This window comes from Sus scrofa, chromosome 14, assembly GCF_000003025.6.
Source record: "Sus scrofa isolate TJ Tabasco breed Duroc chromosome 14, Sscrofa11.1, whole genome shotgun sequence".
In the NCBI taxonomy this organism is placed as follows: domain Eukaryota; kingdom Metazoa; phylum Chordata; class Mammalia; order Artiodactyla; family Suidae; genus Sus; species Sus scrofa.
Window position 1 is genome coordinate 51,056,919 of NC_010456.5, and position 17,939 is coordinate 51,074,857.

At 49.7% G+C, this 17,939-nt stretch overlaps 1 protein-coding gene across 9 annotated transcripts in view; it reads right to left on the reverse strand.

Moving 5' to 3' along the window:
* LOC100152722 (protein HIRA) overlaps positions 1-17,939 on the reverse strand; it is a 73,293-nt gene that overhangs the window by 27,802 nt on the left and 27,552 nt on the right. For all 9 annotated transcript variants that reach the window (XM_021074293.1, XM_005654115.3, XM_005654116.3 and 6 more), the window contains 9 exons: positions 17,065-17,225; positions 15,450-15,617; positions 13,736-13,849; positions 12,920-12,990; positions 11,998-12,103; positions 9,993-10,208; positions 9,219-9,304; positions 5,266-5,454; positions 3,932-4,093 (listed from right to left, as the gene is read on the reverse strand). In XM_021074293.1, the coding sequence (XP_020929952.1) occupies positions 3,932-4,093; positions 5,266-5,454; positions 9,219-9,304; positions 9,993-10,208; positions 11,998-12,103; positions 12,920-12,990; positions 13,736-13,849; positions 15,450-15,617; positions 17,065-17,225 (1,273 nt within the window). The remainder of the gene's footprint in view (positions 1-3,931; positions 4,094-5,265; positions 5,455-9,218; positions 9,305-9,992; positions 10,209-11,997; positions 12,104-12,919; positions 12,991-13,735; positions 13,850-15,449; positions 15,618-17,064; positions 17,226-17,939) is intronic.

Sequence of the window (17,939 nt, forward strand, 5' to 3'; positions counted from 1 at the left end):
GTCAATTGTTTTTCTACATACCAGCAACGAACAATTAGTATTTGAAATTCTAACCATAGTACCACTTACACTCATGACAAGGAAATGATCTGATAAAAATCTAACAAAATATGTACAAATTCTGTATGAGGAAAATCACAGAACTCTGACGAAAAGTGAAAGATCTAAATAGAGATATTCTACGTTCATGAATAGCAAGACCTCACATTGTTTTGTTTTGGTCTTTTTGCCTTTTCTAGGGCCATTCCTACAGCATATGGAGGTTCCCAGGGCAGGGGTTGAATCAGAGCTGTAGCCGCCAGCCTACGCCAAGGCCACACCAACACGGGATCCAAGCCGCTTCTGTGACCTACACCACAGCTCACGGCAACGCCGGATTGTTAACCCACTGAGCAAGGGCAGGGATCGAACCCGCAACCTCATGGTTCCTAGTCGGATTCGTTAACCACTGCACCACGATGGGAACTCCAAGACCCCATATTGTTAAGATTTTAATTTTTTGTAACTTGATCTAGAGATTCCATGGAATTCCATTAAAAATCCCAGGAAGTTATATTGTAGTTATCAACAAATTGCTTCTAAAGTTTACATGGAAAAGCAAAAGACTGAGAAATTGATCCATACAAATGTAGTCAATTGATCTTTGATAAAGGCAAAGGCAGAGAAAGGATAGTCTTTCAACAAATGGTGTTGGTGCAATTGGATGTCCACAAGCAAAAGCTAAATCTAGACATAGACCTTACACCTTTCACAAACATTAACTCAAAATGGATCACAGATCTAATGTAAAATATGAAACTATAAAATTAGAATTTAGAAGAAAACACAGGAGATCCAGGTGAGCTTGGGTTTGGCTATGGGTTTTTGATAATCACCAAAAGAATGACCCATGATAGAGAAATAATCTAGTGAGTTGTACCCATCAATATTAAACATTTCTCCTCTGAGAAAGACACTTAAGAGAATGAAAAGCCAAGCCAAAGACAGGTAACAAATGTCTGTAAATCACATTATCTGGATAAAGACTTGTATCTAAAATATACAAAGAATTCTTAAAACTCAGCAGTAAGAAAACAAACAAGCAATTAAAAAAATGAACAAAGATCTGAATAGGTACTGCACCAAAGATACAGATGGCTAAGAAGCATATGAAAAGATGCTCAACAGCATATGTCATTAGGGAACTGAAAATTAAAATGAGATACCACTAAACGCTTATCAGAATGGTGAAAACCCAAGCAGCTGATGATACCAAATGCTGACAAGGATGTGGATGCAAGGAACTCATTCACTGCTAGTGGGACTGCAGCCATTTTGGAAGAGAGTCTGGCGATTTCTTATAAAGTTAAAGCTAGTCTTATCATATGATCCAGCAATTGCACTCCTAGGTATTTGCCCAGTGGAGCTGAAAACATGTATTCACACAAAAACCTACACATGAGTACTGACAGTAATCTTATACATCATTTATATATAATTGCCAAAAAAATGGAAGAAACCACAATGTCCTTCAGTGGGGGAAGGGATAATCTGTAGTACATAGAAACTGTGTGCATCCATAATACGGAATATTATCTAATGATATAAAGAAATAAGCTACTACACTATGAAAATGCATGGAGGAACCTTAAATGGCCATTACTAAGTAAAACACACCCATTTGAAAAGGCTACATACAATGTGATTCCAATTATATGATATTCTAGAATGGGCAAAAAAGACAGTAAAGAGACCAGTGGTTGGCAGGTGTACAAGGAGGAGGAAGGAAGGGATGAACAGCTGAAGCAGAAGGGGTATTTAGGAGGTGAAATACCAGGGCATACAGTGGAGGTTCTGCCCTCCAGCAGCCTGATTCAAGGGGCATGCTCTGCACTCCTCAAGCAGGGTCTGCACTACCCATGAGACAGGAACTGACTGTGACAAGGGGCGTGGAAGCCAGCAAGCGTCCTTCCTCATTGAAGAGGTGTTTCTGGCAATGGTGCTCCTCTGGGGTTTCACCAAAGTGGAGATTTCGTTTTATTCCTGCTATTCAGAATTCCCTCCATTTCCAAAATTGAGATTTCAGTACTTGCTTAACCCTGTAAAACAGTGCCCTCTGCCTCTGGACAGCTGCCCCATGGCATGTCCTCCTAGGAGCTCCATAGCCTCTCCTCAGACCATTCCCTCAGAGCAAATGCTCTTCAGCTGGTCTCATCTGCTGTCACGCATGCCCTGACTTTTTACTGAAATATTTATTATTATTCCTTTCTAAAAGTATTTTTGGGCTCATTTCCAAATTTATCTGGTTTTTCTGATGTATTATTTTTTTTTTATGGAGCTATAATTCACATACCATTAAGAGTCACCATTTTAAAGTGTAGAATTCAGTAGTTTTTAGTATATTCATAAGGTCTTCAACCATCACCATACCAGATCCTTTAACCCACTGCACTGGGCTGGGGATCGAACCTGTGCCTCCGCAGCAGCTAGAGCTGCTGCAGTTGGAATCTTAACTCACCGTGCCACAGCTGGAACTCCAAATATTTTCTTTTTTATCTTTCATGTTTTTGACCATCTTACACATTTATTTTCCAGTTTCCAACTGCCAATCTATGATCAGAGGCATATAGAGGTCTGTACCTTCTGCTCATGATGTTTCCTGCATTTGTGCATAAGCAAGGTTTCTTTTTTCTTTTTGGGGCTGTGCTCATGGCATGCAGATGTTTCCAGGCCAGGGAACAAACTTGTGCCACAGCAGTGACAATGCTGGATCCTTAAACTGCTGTGCCACCAGGGAACTCTAAGCAGGGTTTCTTCATGCGCTTTGTTTCTCTGGATTCCAAGTCATCTCAGGCAGTGTTTCTTTAGTGGGAATGCAGCACATCCTTGTCTGGGTCAGCTGCATTTGTAGTTGCTTTGCCAAGGGCCTCTGGGGTGTTAATTAGATCAGATCTTCCGTGTCCATTTCTCAGCTTGGTGCTTTCCAAATGACACAGGGAGTGTTTCACTGACCCCAAATCCCCAAGAGGGCAGGCCCATGTCTCCATAGCCTCAGGGAGACAGTCTTCCTAACTCAGAGAGCAGGCTGAGACACTGCAAGCTCTGGCCCATGTTTCTATGCTTTCCATTATGGCTTTCTGGTCCCCTCACTGGACCATAAAGTCTAGCAGCTGGACTTTAGTGTCTTAGTTCCATCCCTAGATAGCTCAGGCCCAAGGCTCAGTTGAATCTGTATGGCCATTAAAACTCAAGGTGCTTGGTCACTAGACCAGTAACTAACCTCCTAGCCCAATACCCACTGCTACAGTTGTTTTTGCACTCTTTGGCCAGGTTTTGGCTCCTGGGGACCTCTTTTGCTTTCTTGTCAACTAGTCACACATTTGAGGGATGTGTCACATCTCACCCAGCATGTCATAAGTTTTAGCACTGGGGAGATGTGAGATCCTGCATACTGCCGACAGAAATCCTGCTAGGTCAAAAGTTACATGAAATACCTGCACACTAAAACAGATGAGCACACTGGAGAGAAGAACACTAGCTCAAGGTCACAGATGCCACTGCTGGCCTGAAGGGACAGTCCTCCCAGGCTGGCTTCTGGGCCTGTTCTCCAAGGAGAACGAATCCTGCCTGAGACCCGAGGTGAAACCCCAGGTCGGCACACTGTGGCTTTTACCTCCAAGACATTGTCTATAGCCAGGTCCTTGCACACTTGCTGCCACAGTCTGACCCTAGGCCTGATGTGGATGGTGGCACAAGCGGAGAGCACTGGCCCAGGATGGATGAGTTCTGGCCCCCTCTAACTCTCCTAGCCCTTGCCTTGTCAGACCAGGCCCAGAACTTTGTGCCACAGCCTGCTTGGAGGGAGGTGCCCTCCTGGGGGGCAGGGCTCTGTACCACTGGCCCAACTCTGCACCTTCCTTGGTCCCTGGGGCCCCATACAGCTACCACCTACCTTTCCACGGCCGTCGGAGTCAAACTGGCCAAGGCAGGAGCACCTGGTGTGGCTTTAGACCGCTCCGTGAATCGGGAGTCGAATGCTTTCATAGGTTCAATTTTGGACGGGGTTGTCAACACTGAGGGCGATGATGCCGCAGGGGTGGAGGTAGCGTTCACACTGGGGTGGGTGAGGAGATGGAAGGCACATCAGCACAACCCTCAGGACCCGGGATTCATGCGATTGGAGCCAAGGGAATGGGGACATATCAAACTTCTAGAAGAGACTTCAGGACGAAACCTACTATTTCTAACTTTCTTTAATATTTTCACGTTAAAATTCTGGAAGATTGACTTTCTGAGAAGGCTGTGCATAAATGCACTCACAGAGGCCCCACTTTATTGTTCTGGGAGATTCTGGGGGTAGTGTGGGGCCTAAAAATGGTTCCCACAGGCTTTTCCCCTCACCATGGAGCCCTATCCTCACAGCCTGCCTCCAACTCCACACCCACCTACTCTGATGCTGGGCTTCGACAAGACCAGAAGCCCCAGCCTCACAGTGACAGTCACACACCCTTCATACTCTCCTTCAGGGCTCCAGGAGCCTTGCTCCCACTCCAGAGAAAGGAGGGCCCAGAACCCACATGTCAGCTTCTCCTGGGAACTGTGATACCTTAAGCCTAGAACATGTCTCCACAGCCATGTTACCCAAGCCAGGGCTAGGAGGCTGTGAGGATGCAACGGAGAGCCACTCTGACAGTGTCAGCGATGTACGCTGGGTGGCATACGTCTGGGCACTGGTGATGCTGCCCTTCCTAAGGGGCCAGTCCTGGTTCCCTCCGGCCCATTCTATCCTTCCCAGTGCTCCTCAGGGGTCCAGGCTCTGCTCTTCTGCTGCCGCTACTTTCCAACCCCTTCCCTGGGTCAGCCTTCCTGAGACCTACCCACCAAGGCCCTCAGAGGGCCAGCCCACACCCCTGGGGTCACTTCTTCCCTACCCATCTATAGATACTCCCCAGAGATGAGGACGCATTAGTCAACCCCCTGCAGCTGCCTGGCTCCTGGCTCTTAGCCATGCTCATCAGGCCCCTTCCAACATCTAATTTGGTTTTCAGGTGATGGTTGCTGAAGACCCCCTGGTTGGCTGGGGGGTGACACTCTGCACGGTGCAGACCGAGATGGACTGGTCCTGTGTTCCCACCCTAGCAGCCAGATCCTGTGACTGCCTATCCCCCGATCAAGGCCTCCTTTCTGAGCCCTCACTTGAAACCAAGCATCTCTTTCTTTGCTTGACAGAGGCTGCAAACTGTCCTTGATCTGTCTAAACTTTACTTTCCCTAGGGACCTACTTACCTGTCCTTACTAACAGAATCGCCTGCAGGCCTGGCGCTGGCCACCGACTCCGTGGAAGGCTTCGTGCCAAAGGAGGCGGGGGTGCTGGAGTCCAGGGGCAGCAGCTGTGGACTGCTGTGTGAGGTGAGCACAGTGCCTGCCAGGGAGCCCGAGAGTGGGATGCTGTTGAAGAACGCTGTGGAGAAGTCCCTGTTGTTAAGGAGGAGAAAAGTCAGCTTCACACTTTCAACACCAGTCAAGTGCCTACACATTCTAACTTTTGCTGGGACCAATGGTAATGTATTTTCATGGTAGAATTTTCAGGCAAGTTACAGAAAAGTACAAAGGGAATGAAAGTCACTTCATACACAATATTTAATCAAACTGAAGATGAACGGGTACTTTTATGCACCATTAAGAAACTGCTACCAATGATAATTGTCAGGCGCCAGTCATCTCAAGAGGTGCTAACATGTGCAAACCGCTTCAGGACTGAGAACAGCACTATCAGTGGGCCTCACTTTCATGATGGGCAATGTGGAGGTGCCACGATTTAGCAGCTCCCCTGAGGGACTAGCAGACGGCTCCCTGGCATTGCTGTAACGCACGCTGCAGTGTTGCAGCTGAGGGCCAAACCAGCTAGGTCTGACTGCTCTACCAGGCACTGGCTCGGGCCAGGGCCACTTCAACCAGTCTGTGCCTCAGGGTCCTGCCTGAAAAACAGGCAACAGGACCCCCCCATCTGGAGGCCACTGTGTGGACCGAAGTAGCTCCAGTTATACACTGGGAACACAGAGACACCTGCTATTTTAACTGTCATTCCACTGTTGTTTTCCTTGTTCCGTGGGACTGGGACAAGTTCCTAGAAGCAATGGCGGCAGCAAAGGCAAAGTTCACTGACAACTTTGGATAAACAGTCCTCAAGCGACCTCCTTAGAGGTCCAACTCCAAGCTGCAGATGAAGGTCTATTTCCCACACCCTCATCTACGGTTTTCATGCTGGACCATCCAACAGATGAAAAACGGTACCTTCAGTTTTACTTATTTATTTTTGGTCTTTTTAGGGCCGTACCTATGGCATACGGAGGTTCCTAGGCTAGGGGTCAAATAGGAGATGTAGCTGCTGGCCTATGCCACAGCCACAGCAAGGCCAGATCCTTAACTTACAGAGTGAGGCCTTGGATAGAAACTGTGTCCTCAGGGATACTAGTCAGATTTGTTCCACTCAGCTACAATCGGAACTTCCCAGTACCTTCAGTTTTAATTTGCCATTATTTTGATGCAAGGTTGAAAATTTTTCATCCAGAAACATCTCATTCCCACTTTTTTGGTGAACTCTTACATACCATCTGTTGTCATTTCCCTCGCAAAACATGTTATTTTTGTGTGGCTTAATTTTCTTGTTTTTGGCCACACCCACAGCATGTAGAAGTTCTTGGGCTAGGGAATGAACCTGAGCTGAGTTGCAACACCACAAATCTGACTGCGTCTGTGAAACAGATTTCTTCTTTTAGGGAGTTCCCATTGTGGCCCAATGGGTTAACGACCCAACATGTCTATGAGGATGGCGATTCAATCTCTAGTCTCACTCAGTGGGTTAAGGATCCGGTGTTGCTGTGGCTGGGCTGTAGGTCTCAGCTGCAGGTCTCATTTGAGGCCTAGCCTGCAAACTTACATATGCCACAGGTGTGACTTTTTTTTTTTTTTTTTTAAAAAAAAGGAAAGTGATTTCTTCTTTTATATCTTCTAAATGTAGTAACTGGTACTACTTGGTCTCATTATGGTGGTTATTCCCAGTTATCTTACTGTCTTCCTTTATTGCCTACGATAGTTTTTCCAGTTGATTCTTTTATAGATCATATCATCACTGAGTAATAACACATTTACCTCCTTTTTTTGAAATTTCTTCTTTCTCTTCACTAACCATATGAGCTAGGATCTCTAGAACGATGTTAAATTATAGTCACAAGAGTAGACACTTGTTTGGTTTTTAAATTTAATTTGAAAATGAGGTAGTTTATCAAGTTAAACATATATTTATTTCCATTTAATTGAGTTTTAAATAAGACTGATATTGGATTTAATAAAAATGCCTCTTAAGCATCTATGGAAATGATCACATAATTTCTTCATTTTTACCTACTGACATGCAGGAGTAAATTAAGTTTCCCCAAATTGTTTGAACCATCTCGCTTTCCTGAAATAAATTTTAGTTATAGTGTACCAGTACTTTAACATGTTTTAAGTTTCTGTTAACTACTTTATTTAGGATTTTGCATTGACATTTAGAAAGGAGATTGATCAGAAACTTATATATCTTTGTCATATTGAGATTGCGAAATTTCAGTATTGTGTTCATTTCAGAAAGATTCTACAAGCTTTCCTTTTCCTATGCACTAGAATATTTTCAACAGTGTTAGAATGTTGTTCTTTAAAAGTCTGTCAGAATTTTCCCATAAAGTCTTCTGAAGTCTGGTGGCTTTGGTAGGTTAACTCTTGGACTATGTCCTCTATTTCTTCTACAATAATTCATCTATACAGGTTTTTCTTCAATTTTGGTAATTTTTGTTTTCCTCAAAATCTTCTAATTCAAATTTATTTGCATAGAATTCAGCAAAAAAGTCTTTCATTCTTTTATTTTTCATCTGTGATTATTGCTCACTTATTTCTATTTTAAATATTTACACCTTTTCTTTCTTGATTAGCTAATAATTGCCTATTCCACCACTACTTGTTTTAACACGGGAATCAGGAGGACAAAAAAGACCAAAAGAATCAAGCTCCAGTGCCAGAAATATGAACCCCTTGGCAGAAAGCTGGCTCAAGATTGGGCAGCTACCACCACTGCCTCCTCATCAGGTGAGGCCTGGATGGACTCCATAGAACCAAAGTGCCACCACCACCTCTACCCCTTCCACCACCCTCACTCCCATAAGTATGACGAAGTTCTCAGGTAGTCGCATACTTGGTTCTAACAAAGGGCGGGCAAGTGGCATTACCTCCTGGCTCTCGATGGGAAAAAGGCTTGATCAAGGGAAAAGCTCTCCACAGGAGGAGTGTGAAGTTGGTTCTGGCCCCCCAGATCAGGCCTCTGCTCTTCAGAGCCCTTGCTTGCACACCTTATGTGAGAAGGGCATCAGTACATCACATGACTTAAAGTCTTGCAAGACTTCAGGGAAAATTTGGAACAGCTCATGGAGGAACTAGTGAGAAGTACAGAGGACACCCAAGCACAGGGCCTTACCATTCTTCATGTCACACACCTCACTCTGGGGAGAATGAGCAAGACAAAAGCAAGCCTGACTATAGATGCCAAGACAAAAGCAAATTAACTGAACCTACTGCCCCTCAGGGAGACCTACCTTTCACCCAGCAAGTCCACTTCTGGGAAGTGGCTGGAGGAACAGTCACAGGTGTGCAGAGTCATTTAAAATCACAAGAATACACGGTTAAGGGGCTAGGTAGGGAAATCATGGTGCATTCATGGGTTGGGCACCAAGATAGTCGGTAACCAATGCTTCAGAGGACTATTTATTAAAGTGGATGCAAGGTCAAGATACAGGAACAAGCAGGAGATACACACACCAAGATGCTAACAGTGATCATATCTGACAGACTGGATTATGGGCAAGATTTATGTCCTTGGGCTTTACCTATTTTCAATAATGTGTATATATCCCTTCTACAATCAGAAAGAGAGGCTAGAAAAGGAGAAAAAGAGATAGAAAAAAATCAGTATGACTTTTCTCTCTCCAGTGTTTTCAACGAGGCAGGGCGGCCACATGGCCACACTGGAGCTGTGCAGGCACCTTGCCAGCTGGCCTGCTTGTAACACCATCAAGTGTGCATCGGGCTCTGTGGGTGAGGCCGGCCCACGAGCCCAAGAAGACCCAGCTGTGACAGTGCTACCTGGCAAGAGCAGAGTGGCAGATACCCAGGGAAGGCCACAGAAAGCCTGGGGAGTGAACGAGTACCCGGTGTCCAGCTGTGCTATGCAGAGTGGTGTGATTCTCCTCCGGCCATCCGCTGTCCGAGTCTCCACTTGTTTCTTTAGAAGATTCTGGCAGGGAAGAATGACATAAATGAATAGAAACGTGGCCGAATCTCCAAGTACCGACAGACAAAACCGCTGATGAAAAGCATCCTAATTTCCTGGCCTGTGTCCTTTTGCTGCCTCATTGAGGAACAAGTGCTTTTATGAGGGTGTATGCTCGACCTCCTGCACAGCAGGGTGACAAGGACACAGGCTCCAGCTCAATCAGATCCACACTTTCCTCTTGACCTCCAACTTGCACCTGGCCAGGTTGCCAGGACGGCGAGGACATGCCAGGCTGGCCACCTGTAGCCAGCAGCCATGGGGTTGGATGAAGGAACTAGCAGGTGAGACCTGTACTCCCATCTCTCAGCCGTGCTTTGCAGACATTCCTTCACTGAAGGCTCACAACCAAGGGTTTAGTCACACGAGTCCAAATCACCTGGGGAGGTGTGACACCTTGTACAAGGTCCTGGAAACATTTCAGGGCCCAATATCGGTCCTGTTCCCGTCTATCTCCACCTCACCTCCCAGGGAAACATCGGCTTCCAGAGGAAAAGGGGGAGTCCATGGATGTCTCCTAGGGCAGAACTGGAAACCCACTCTTCCCAATATCTGGATTTCCTGGAAAGGCTGGAGTTCCCAAGAGATGCCCTGTCTCAGTTGCCTCTTCCCTTCAAGGCCCATGTCCTAGAGCCACTGGCCAAGCCCTCACCTTCCTGATATCCTCCAGACTCTCCCCATTGACGACGCCAGCAACTGAGGCAGTGGAGCCTGTCTCTCTGGCCGTGGTACTCTTCTGGTCCAGCTGCTGCTGCTGTTGCCGTCGCTGGTACTTAAGCATCTCGGGGTTCTCAATGACAGCAGTAGACAGTTGGGCTTCAGTCATGATGGCCAAGCTCTTGCCATAGGTGGACTGGTGAATGCGGCTCTAGAGGCAAAGAGAGTGCAACAACCCGGCTGTGACATCACCCGCCAGGCTCAGAAGCAGGAGAGCCCTGGGCAGGTCCCAGCTCTGAATGCCAGCTCTGCGAAACCTCCCCCTTTGTCCCGCCAGTCACTGATCGGGTGCCTTTGGAAGGTGGTGCACCCTCACAGGATGTCTACAGCCTCCAGGGGATGAGAGCGAGCCATTGGGGAAACACCCACAGAAGATATGGTGCACAACCAACAGCAGTAAACTCTTGCTGAACTAAAGACACTCAAATTGCTAATGTAAGGCTCTTAAATCACTCTAAGGACCCCAAACACCTCTTGGGAATCAGACACTGAAACCTAGAGTCTGCTTTCACTGCTCCTGCCTGCAGCCATCAGTCCCACATGTGGCTGGAGGCTACCTGAGAGTAGAGGGAGGCCTGGCATGCAGGCCTGGGGGAATTCTTCTCTGCCTGTGTTGTCCCCAGAGAGTTCTGACCCTTCTGAGCAGGGCCCCGACCTTCGCAGGTCTCAGCAGTTCTGTATCACAAGCCAGGCCACATGCGGGCAGGGAGAGTGGCCCAGCACACTGGAGCAGCAGGTGTGATGAGTAGCAGACTCACACAGAACATGCTAATGACCAAAGCTGGACCAGTAGAAGAGCTGCCTCCTAAAAAAGGTGCTGGCCAGGGGAGGCCTTGACCCACCCCATGGCCCAAGACTCCCCTCCCTTGCCACTGAGGCTCCTGCCCTGACTGGTGCCTCAAGCTGGAATTTGGAGCCTGGCCTAGTATTCCTCAAACCCAGGAGTGCACATCTAAAGGAGGATCCCTGCTGGCTTCTGGCACAGGTTAGTATGCAGCCCCTGTCACTCTCTAAGCTCCCTGATGACAGTGACCGGTGGGGAGGAGAGCTGAAGCTACAGACATTCCTCCACCAACATGACTGTGGGGCACCAGGCTGCTTCCAGGGCCATCAGTGAGGCAGACCCTAACCCTGAGGGTTCTGTCACAGTGGCGTCCCCACAGCAATTGCACCACTGCCCTGGGTGCTGTGAGTCCCTGTCCCTGTGTGTGGTGAGGGCCTGTCCCCAGGAACGCAGGCTCTGGGTCTCAGGCAGGGAGAGCAGCGTCTGCACAGAGCCCTTAGGTATGGACACGGGGCCACTGTCCTGGACAGAGCACAGCAGAGAGGCGGCCTGGTCCAAAGGCTGTGGGCAGGGTTCAGGCCTCCATCCCCAGACTGGAGGGTCATGACAGCCTCGGCATAGGAAGGGCCAGACCATCTTCTGAGGCTGTTACCTCATCAATGAGATAGGATCAGCCCTGCCTTGAAAGGTGTTGTGTAATTTAAATGAAATAATACATTAAATGCAGGTTAGGGTTAGGGTTAGGGCCCAGGGTCTGGCACACGGTAAGGGCCAGGAAACGACCACAATCACCATTATAATCACTGTCCCAAGGCAACCAGGCCAATACCCTGCGGATGGGGATGGGGATGGCAGTGAGCAGCCTGGCAGGCCTCCCTTGTGCTCCTAGGCAGACACCTCCCTGGGCAAACAGAATCAGCTCAAGAGATGTCGTTATTCTTCATTCCAGAATGGATTTCTGACATGAAAAGAGCCTTGTTTTAAAATGAATCTCTCTTGTCCAGAACATAAATACCACAACCTATAAAAGGCCAATATCCAGAACATTTCAAGAAACAGTGTGCCTGTGCAGGTCACAAGAGGAGGCCTCTCAGAGCTGCCAGGGACGCAGCTGTGCAGCACACAGGCCACGAGCTGACTGCATGGGGTGCCCTACCTTCTCCTCCTCACTCAGGGGGTCCCCGAGCTCGTCCTGGGAGAAATCGAGGAACGCCACAGACCCGTCCATGGAGCATACCAGGATGCCCAGCCCGTTCAGCGTCCTGGAAGAGACAGCCGTCAGCAGCTGGGCACCACCCGACGGCACTTACCTGCCATGGGGGTGGCCAGGGGAGGCAGAGCCTGGGAGATGTCCCTGTGCCCTGGTGGGGTGGCAGGGCACGTCCCACAGGGCTCTGGGCCCTTCACCTCTCAGCATATGTACAGAGTATCTCTCACCTTATGTTCTGTGAGTTTCCTTTTTTTTTGGTCTTTTTAGGGCCATGTCCAAGGCATATGGAAGTTCCTAGGCTAGGGGTCAAACTGAGCTATAGCTACCAGCCTACACCACAGCCACAGCAATGCAGGATCCGAGCTGTGCCTGTGACCTACACCATAGCTCATGGCAACAACAGATTGTTAACTCACTGAGTGAGGCCAGGCATCAAATCTGAGTCCTCATGGATACTAGCAGGGTTGGTTACCACTGGGCCATGATGGTTATTCCCATGTAAGTTTCGTTTTTATCTTATTTTGGAAACCATTAAGAAAATAAACAGGAAGGAGTGCACATCTAAATGAGGTCATTGAGAAGCAGGAAATGGTCTCCACGCTGACGTTGCTCTGATCCATGCAGCGACAGGGCACTGGGGTCATGCCCCTCCACCCTCCAGAGCCTCATCTGTCTGAGCAGGTGTTTCAGCAGCAAATCCCAGGTGTCCAGGGGTACAGCTGTGGACTGGCCGCCCTCCCCTGAGTCACTGCGTTGCTGGGACACTTGGGCCCCAGTCACCCAACCCTAACCACACACACAAGAGGTCCTGAGTTCCGACATGTGGCTTCTCCTTTCCCAAACTATACATCGCAATAAGAATCCTTACCAAGAAATGTCCATAATGGATTTGTCAAATAGCTCATGGATAACAACCAACGGCCGCTTCAGACACGTGAGCTGGAAGAGAACATTAGCGAGGGTTAATCAGCGAACAAAACCCTCCAGTCCTCTCTAGCTCAGCGAACGCCACCACAGCCAGAAGCCTTGGTTGAAATTTTCCTAACACAGTTTTCCTGAGTTTTGGACTCCACCCAAACAACCACCACCAAGACTGCAACTGTGGACCCCAAGCCTGCCAAAGATGCATGTGCTTGTGTGGGATGTCCCCAAAGGGCCTGGCAGGGGAGACGGCTATATACACAATGGAGGGCTTGGAAGGCGCAGGAGCAGGTGCAGGGCTGATGCTGAGACCCAGAGAGGGAGTGAGGCAGCAAAGGCAGCCCCAGGATAGGAAAGCAGCCCATCCAGGCCCCAGGTTGGGCACACGTCCCTAGGCTCAGCATGACAGATCCCAGGTCCATAGGCATAGGCTGTAGACTATGTGTGGACAGCTCGCCAAGCCAAGCAGGCTGCCTCAATGAGCCCGGGTCAGCCTCTACCACTGCTCTGCTGACATGCTGTCTCCCATCTCTGCACAGGCACATGCCCACACAGAGGTTTTTCTTAAAAGAGTGCCAACAATGGCCCTCACCACTCTAAGTGTTCTCCGGGTCTGGACACAAGAGCTGCTCTGGCCAGTGGGTCAGGGTGGCCTCTCCTGCCCAGGCCCCGCTTCAGGGAGGAAACACCCACTAACCACCATGAAAGCAGGGATCTTCCCTTTCCCAGGTCCCCAGAAGTGTGAAGGCCACGCTGGGCTCACCCAGACAGACAGCGAGCGATCCTTGCTGCCAACAGCACAGCAGCAGTATGGGCAGCTAGGCTTTGCAGAGCTCCCATTCTTCTGTTTCTTCTTGAAGATTTTTGGGTTGAATTTCTAAAGCCAAATGACAAACATTAAATCATAATTAAGCAAGCATCAAGCAGGTAACCCACCCAAATATGAGAGACATGCACAATCCCAGCCCACCAAGGAACCCAGCAGACACTCTGCAGGCCTGGCACGTGGTTCTGTGGCCTCACAGCTACCTGACAGGTATGCTGCTGCTCAGGGCTGGAGCATGCCTTATCAAACGAGCAAGTGGTGAGACCTGTCAGATGCTGGCTTTACCAACTAGCGCTCCCAGCCTGCAGCCAGGTCCATACATGAATCTCCTGACCAGGCCCTCCGAACACCTCTTGGTTTGGGTAGAACCAGCTCTAGGACCAGGCTTTAGGAACCAGGTCCTAAGGGAGGCCCAAGTGGTTGTCAGGAAAGGCTGGCTCTACCAATCCCTGCTCCTTTCTCCATATTTGATGCTCAGTCAAAACTGTCCAGTAGAGAAGAGTCAGTCCTACAGGACATGACCAGGCCAGGGTTGACGGCCAGGTCATGCTTTGGTCACTTCAGGGGGTTAACCCCCTGTCACCTCGGTGTCAATTTCTGAAAAGTTGGAAGCGCATGTGGAATTGAAAGGGGTGGGAGGAACTCCAGACTCAGACGTGGAGCTCGCAGGCCAGGATGAGGAGAAGCCTGGTACAGGCGGCTCAGAGCAGATCCAGTCCCAGAGGACAGGCAGGAATGGTCAGGGCTGCATGGAGTCTGGACAGCCTAGAACCAGAGGTGTGACCCTGGGCCTAAGTCAGCTGCAAGGCCTGGGGGCAGGAGGCTCATAGGAGAGTGACTGGAAGCACTGTGCCAACCACGAAGCAGTGCTCTCCAGATGTTTTAGCAGATGGGTTCTGGGCTCTAACAGAACTCTATGTGAAGTCCAATGTAATTACAGAAGCAGTATTTTACTTGCATAAAATTTATAGCTGAAGTCACAATATCTGATATTTATCATCAATTTAAGCAAAGGGAAGGAGGAGTCCGTTCTGATGGATGTCAGGGTCCGGCACAACCCTTCACCTTGGTTAACTGTAGCTGCCATCTATTGACTGTGCTTGCCTAGAGGTGACAAAGTCCTGGCTCTCAGAGGTTGTTTGCAATGAGGCACTCAGCCTGCCTCAGCTAAGGAATCTGGAAGCACTAACCCAAAAATAGATGCACCCAATCTTCTGGTGCCTTGCACCTACCATCAATGTTGGGCAGGTGAGTGTCCAGTGACCCACTGTGTGGCCTTGAAGCTATGCCTGGCTACCGTGGGCTGCAGGGAGCAGGTGTGCTCAGTGGGTACAATGGAATCCAGCCCATGTTCCTGGAGCCTGGCGAGTATGCGACTTGTCAGGGCCACCACGCCTAGGTACCCCTGAGTAGGCCCCAACATGTGAGGAGGCTAGTGCAGGCCTGAAACATCCCTGATCAATGCCTGATTTGGGTGATAGTCATCATGTCCATCTGCTAGTAAAACACATGGGTGTGTATGCTGCTTTGTGTGCTCAGTTTTTAAATAATGAAAATTAAATATTCAAAATGAAACAAGAATACGATATGTACTGAATCTCAGAGGCCAGCTCAGTCCACATGTGACCAGGCTCTGGCCGAGAGGACTCACCACGACCGTCACAGCTTTCCGGTGCCCAACAAAGTCCATGTTGGTCTTCCAGCCCTCCCGTTCGATAATCTGGGCAGTGGGGCCAGAGTTGTTCATGGCATGGGCAGACACCAGGTAGTGCCCGTCAGGTGACCAGCTGAGCCGCAGCACATGGGTCGTCCCTCCACACTGCAAGAGACACCCGTGCTTTAGCCCAAGGCCAACTCTGTGACCACACGTGGCCCCAAGAACCAAGCTGATCTCAGATCTACAGAGGCATGATGATGCTTCCGGCTGCACTGCAACTGCGTTCTGGCCTCTCCAGGTAACCCCACAGAAGGCTGTCAGGAGAGGCCCTCTACCCTCCCCTGAGGCATGGCTGCCTCTTCACTGTCAACCCTGTGTGGGCCTGACCACTGACCCTTTCCTCCCGCCAGTGCCTGTCAGCCTCCCATAAAGTCCTCAGAGCACTGACTGCAGCAGAGGGCCCTGCAGCCCCTCAGAAGCCATGTTGGGAGCCTGCCTCCTCACTGAAGCCTGGGGATGCTACCTGTCAAGGTTTACAAACCATAAAGGGCACAGCAGAAAGGCACTGTTCCCCCTGCTTGGAGAGAGGGCAGAGGCAGGGCATCCTTTCCCAATACACCTCCTGCAAAGTGAGGTGTTGGGTACAAGCCAGCCACCAGAGCTCAAGGCCAGTCCAGGATAGCCTGAAAGACTCGGGGTTAAGACCTAGGCTGCACAGCCCTAGAAGAAGCAGGACAGTCCCACCCAGAGGCTCCCACTGGGATACCAAACATTCCTGCCTGCCTCCCACAGCTGCCTCCCAGGCCCAGCTTGAGGGACCCCTGTGGCCTGGGAGTTGGAGCCCTGAAGAACCGCAAAGGGCATGGAGCACATAGCCCACTATACCAGGCAGCTGCCAGAGAGGGCGGAGCTAAGTACAGTGAATACCTGTGCTCTCAGGAGTTGCTGGCAGGGGGAGGGCTGAATACATGACTTCCACTCTCCTCTTGCTCCCAGACCTAAGCAGTTGGTAAATGCCCACCTTTCCTGCACAACTTGTGCTTATGTCCCTCTCTCTGAGAAGCCATCCCTGATGTGACCATCCCCTGCCCCCCCCCCAGCATTTCTGCACACTCTGCATAATTCCATCCCAATCCACATCCATTTCTTGTACTCAAGACTGCCTTACACACAGGGGCACTTAAGACACATCAACCGAATAACAGCGACTTTGAGCTATGATCCCAGGTGAAGATGAAGGCAGAGCTAAAATAGGGGAAGTGACAGCAAAATACCACACACCACTGTAGCCCGACCTGCATACATTCTGCAAACTGGACTATTACCTCCACCCCAGGTAGCTGGCTGGCCCAGGGAATAGCTGTCAGCAGGGATAGCCCAACACTGAGGAAGACATGAGAGCTGCCTCTATCCCCCACCCCCGTATACCCTTCAGCTTTCACACCTATAATCCTTTTCACTTCAAAAGTGGATGTTTCCCAGCTTCTGAGAAGTAAAAGATTTCTGTCACCAGCTCTCGGGCTCTAGGCAGGTCTGGCCCCGGGTAGCCCCTGTTCCATGTGTGGAGGCCAGGAAGGCTGCTGGGCCACTCTCCATACTACCCTGTTACCTCGTCAAAGGGCTTGGTGATGCTGGTCTCTAATTGCCAGTCCAGCGTCCTCCACACCTTCAGGCTGCGGTCATCAGCTTGAGAGGCAATGTATTTACCAACAGGGTCCCAAGTCAACCCCTTCACCAGGCCTGAATGACCTCTCAGAGTAGCCAGAATTTCTGTAAGGAAAAATAAGAAAGATTCAGAATGCATCACCCAGGGGGATACAATGACTCTGAACAGAAACAGGCCAAGGGACTTCAGGAGCAGCCTGCCAAGCAAAGGGACTTCAGGAGTCCACCCTGGCCATTCCCCACCCCTGGACACAGGCAGAAGAGCCCCCTGGCCTGTCCCCCTTTAGGAGTGGGCACCATACATTCCCCCCAGCCACAGACAACACTTGGAGGGACAGCCAGGGGCCAGGCCTGGGCTAGAGTCAAACCCTGCCCACCCCCCCTCAATCCTGACTATAGCCATAAGCCCTGCCTGTGGTTTCCCTCTCTGGAAAGAAGTCCATGCCCACCCAAGCACTTCTGATGTGACACTTCCTGGTAAATGGGGACAAGAGTTGGGGCTCATCAAGTCCTCTATTGTCACTAAGGACAAAGATGAGAGAGACTTGACCTCACAGAGCTGCAAGCTGGGTGCCACCCCAGCCCTGGAGGCTAGGCTGAGGCTCTACACACAGTGGACGCTCACAAGAAAGTGAGTGCCTAGGACCGAGCCCAGGATTAGAATACACTGCAGATGTGAGCTGTGAAGTGCCTCACTGGGTGCAAATCATGGTGCTGCTCCAGGCTCTGCCATTGGCAGAGACTTCAAAAACATCCATTGGGTGTGTCAGCCTGCGTATGCTCAAGGGCTTCAGAGAGATGGCTACTGAGCTGGGGCCA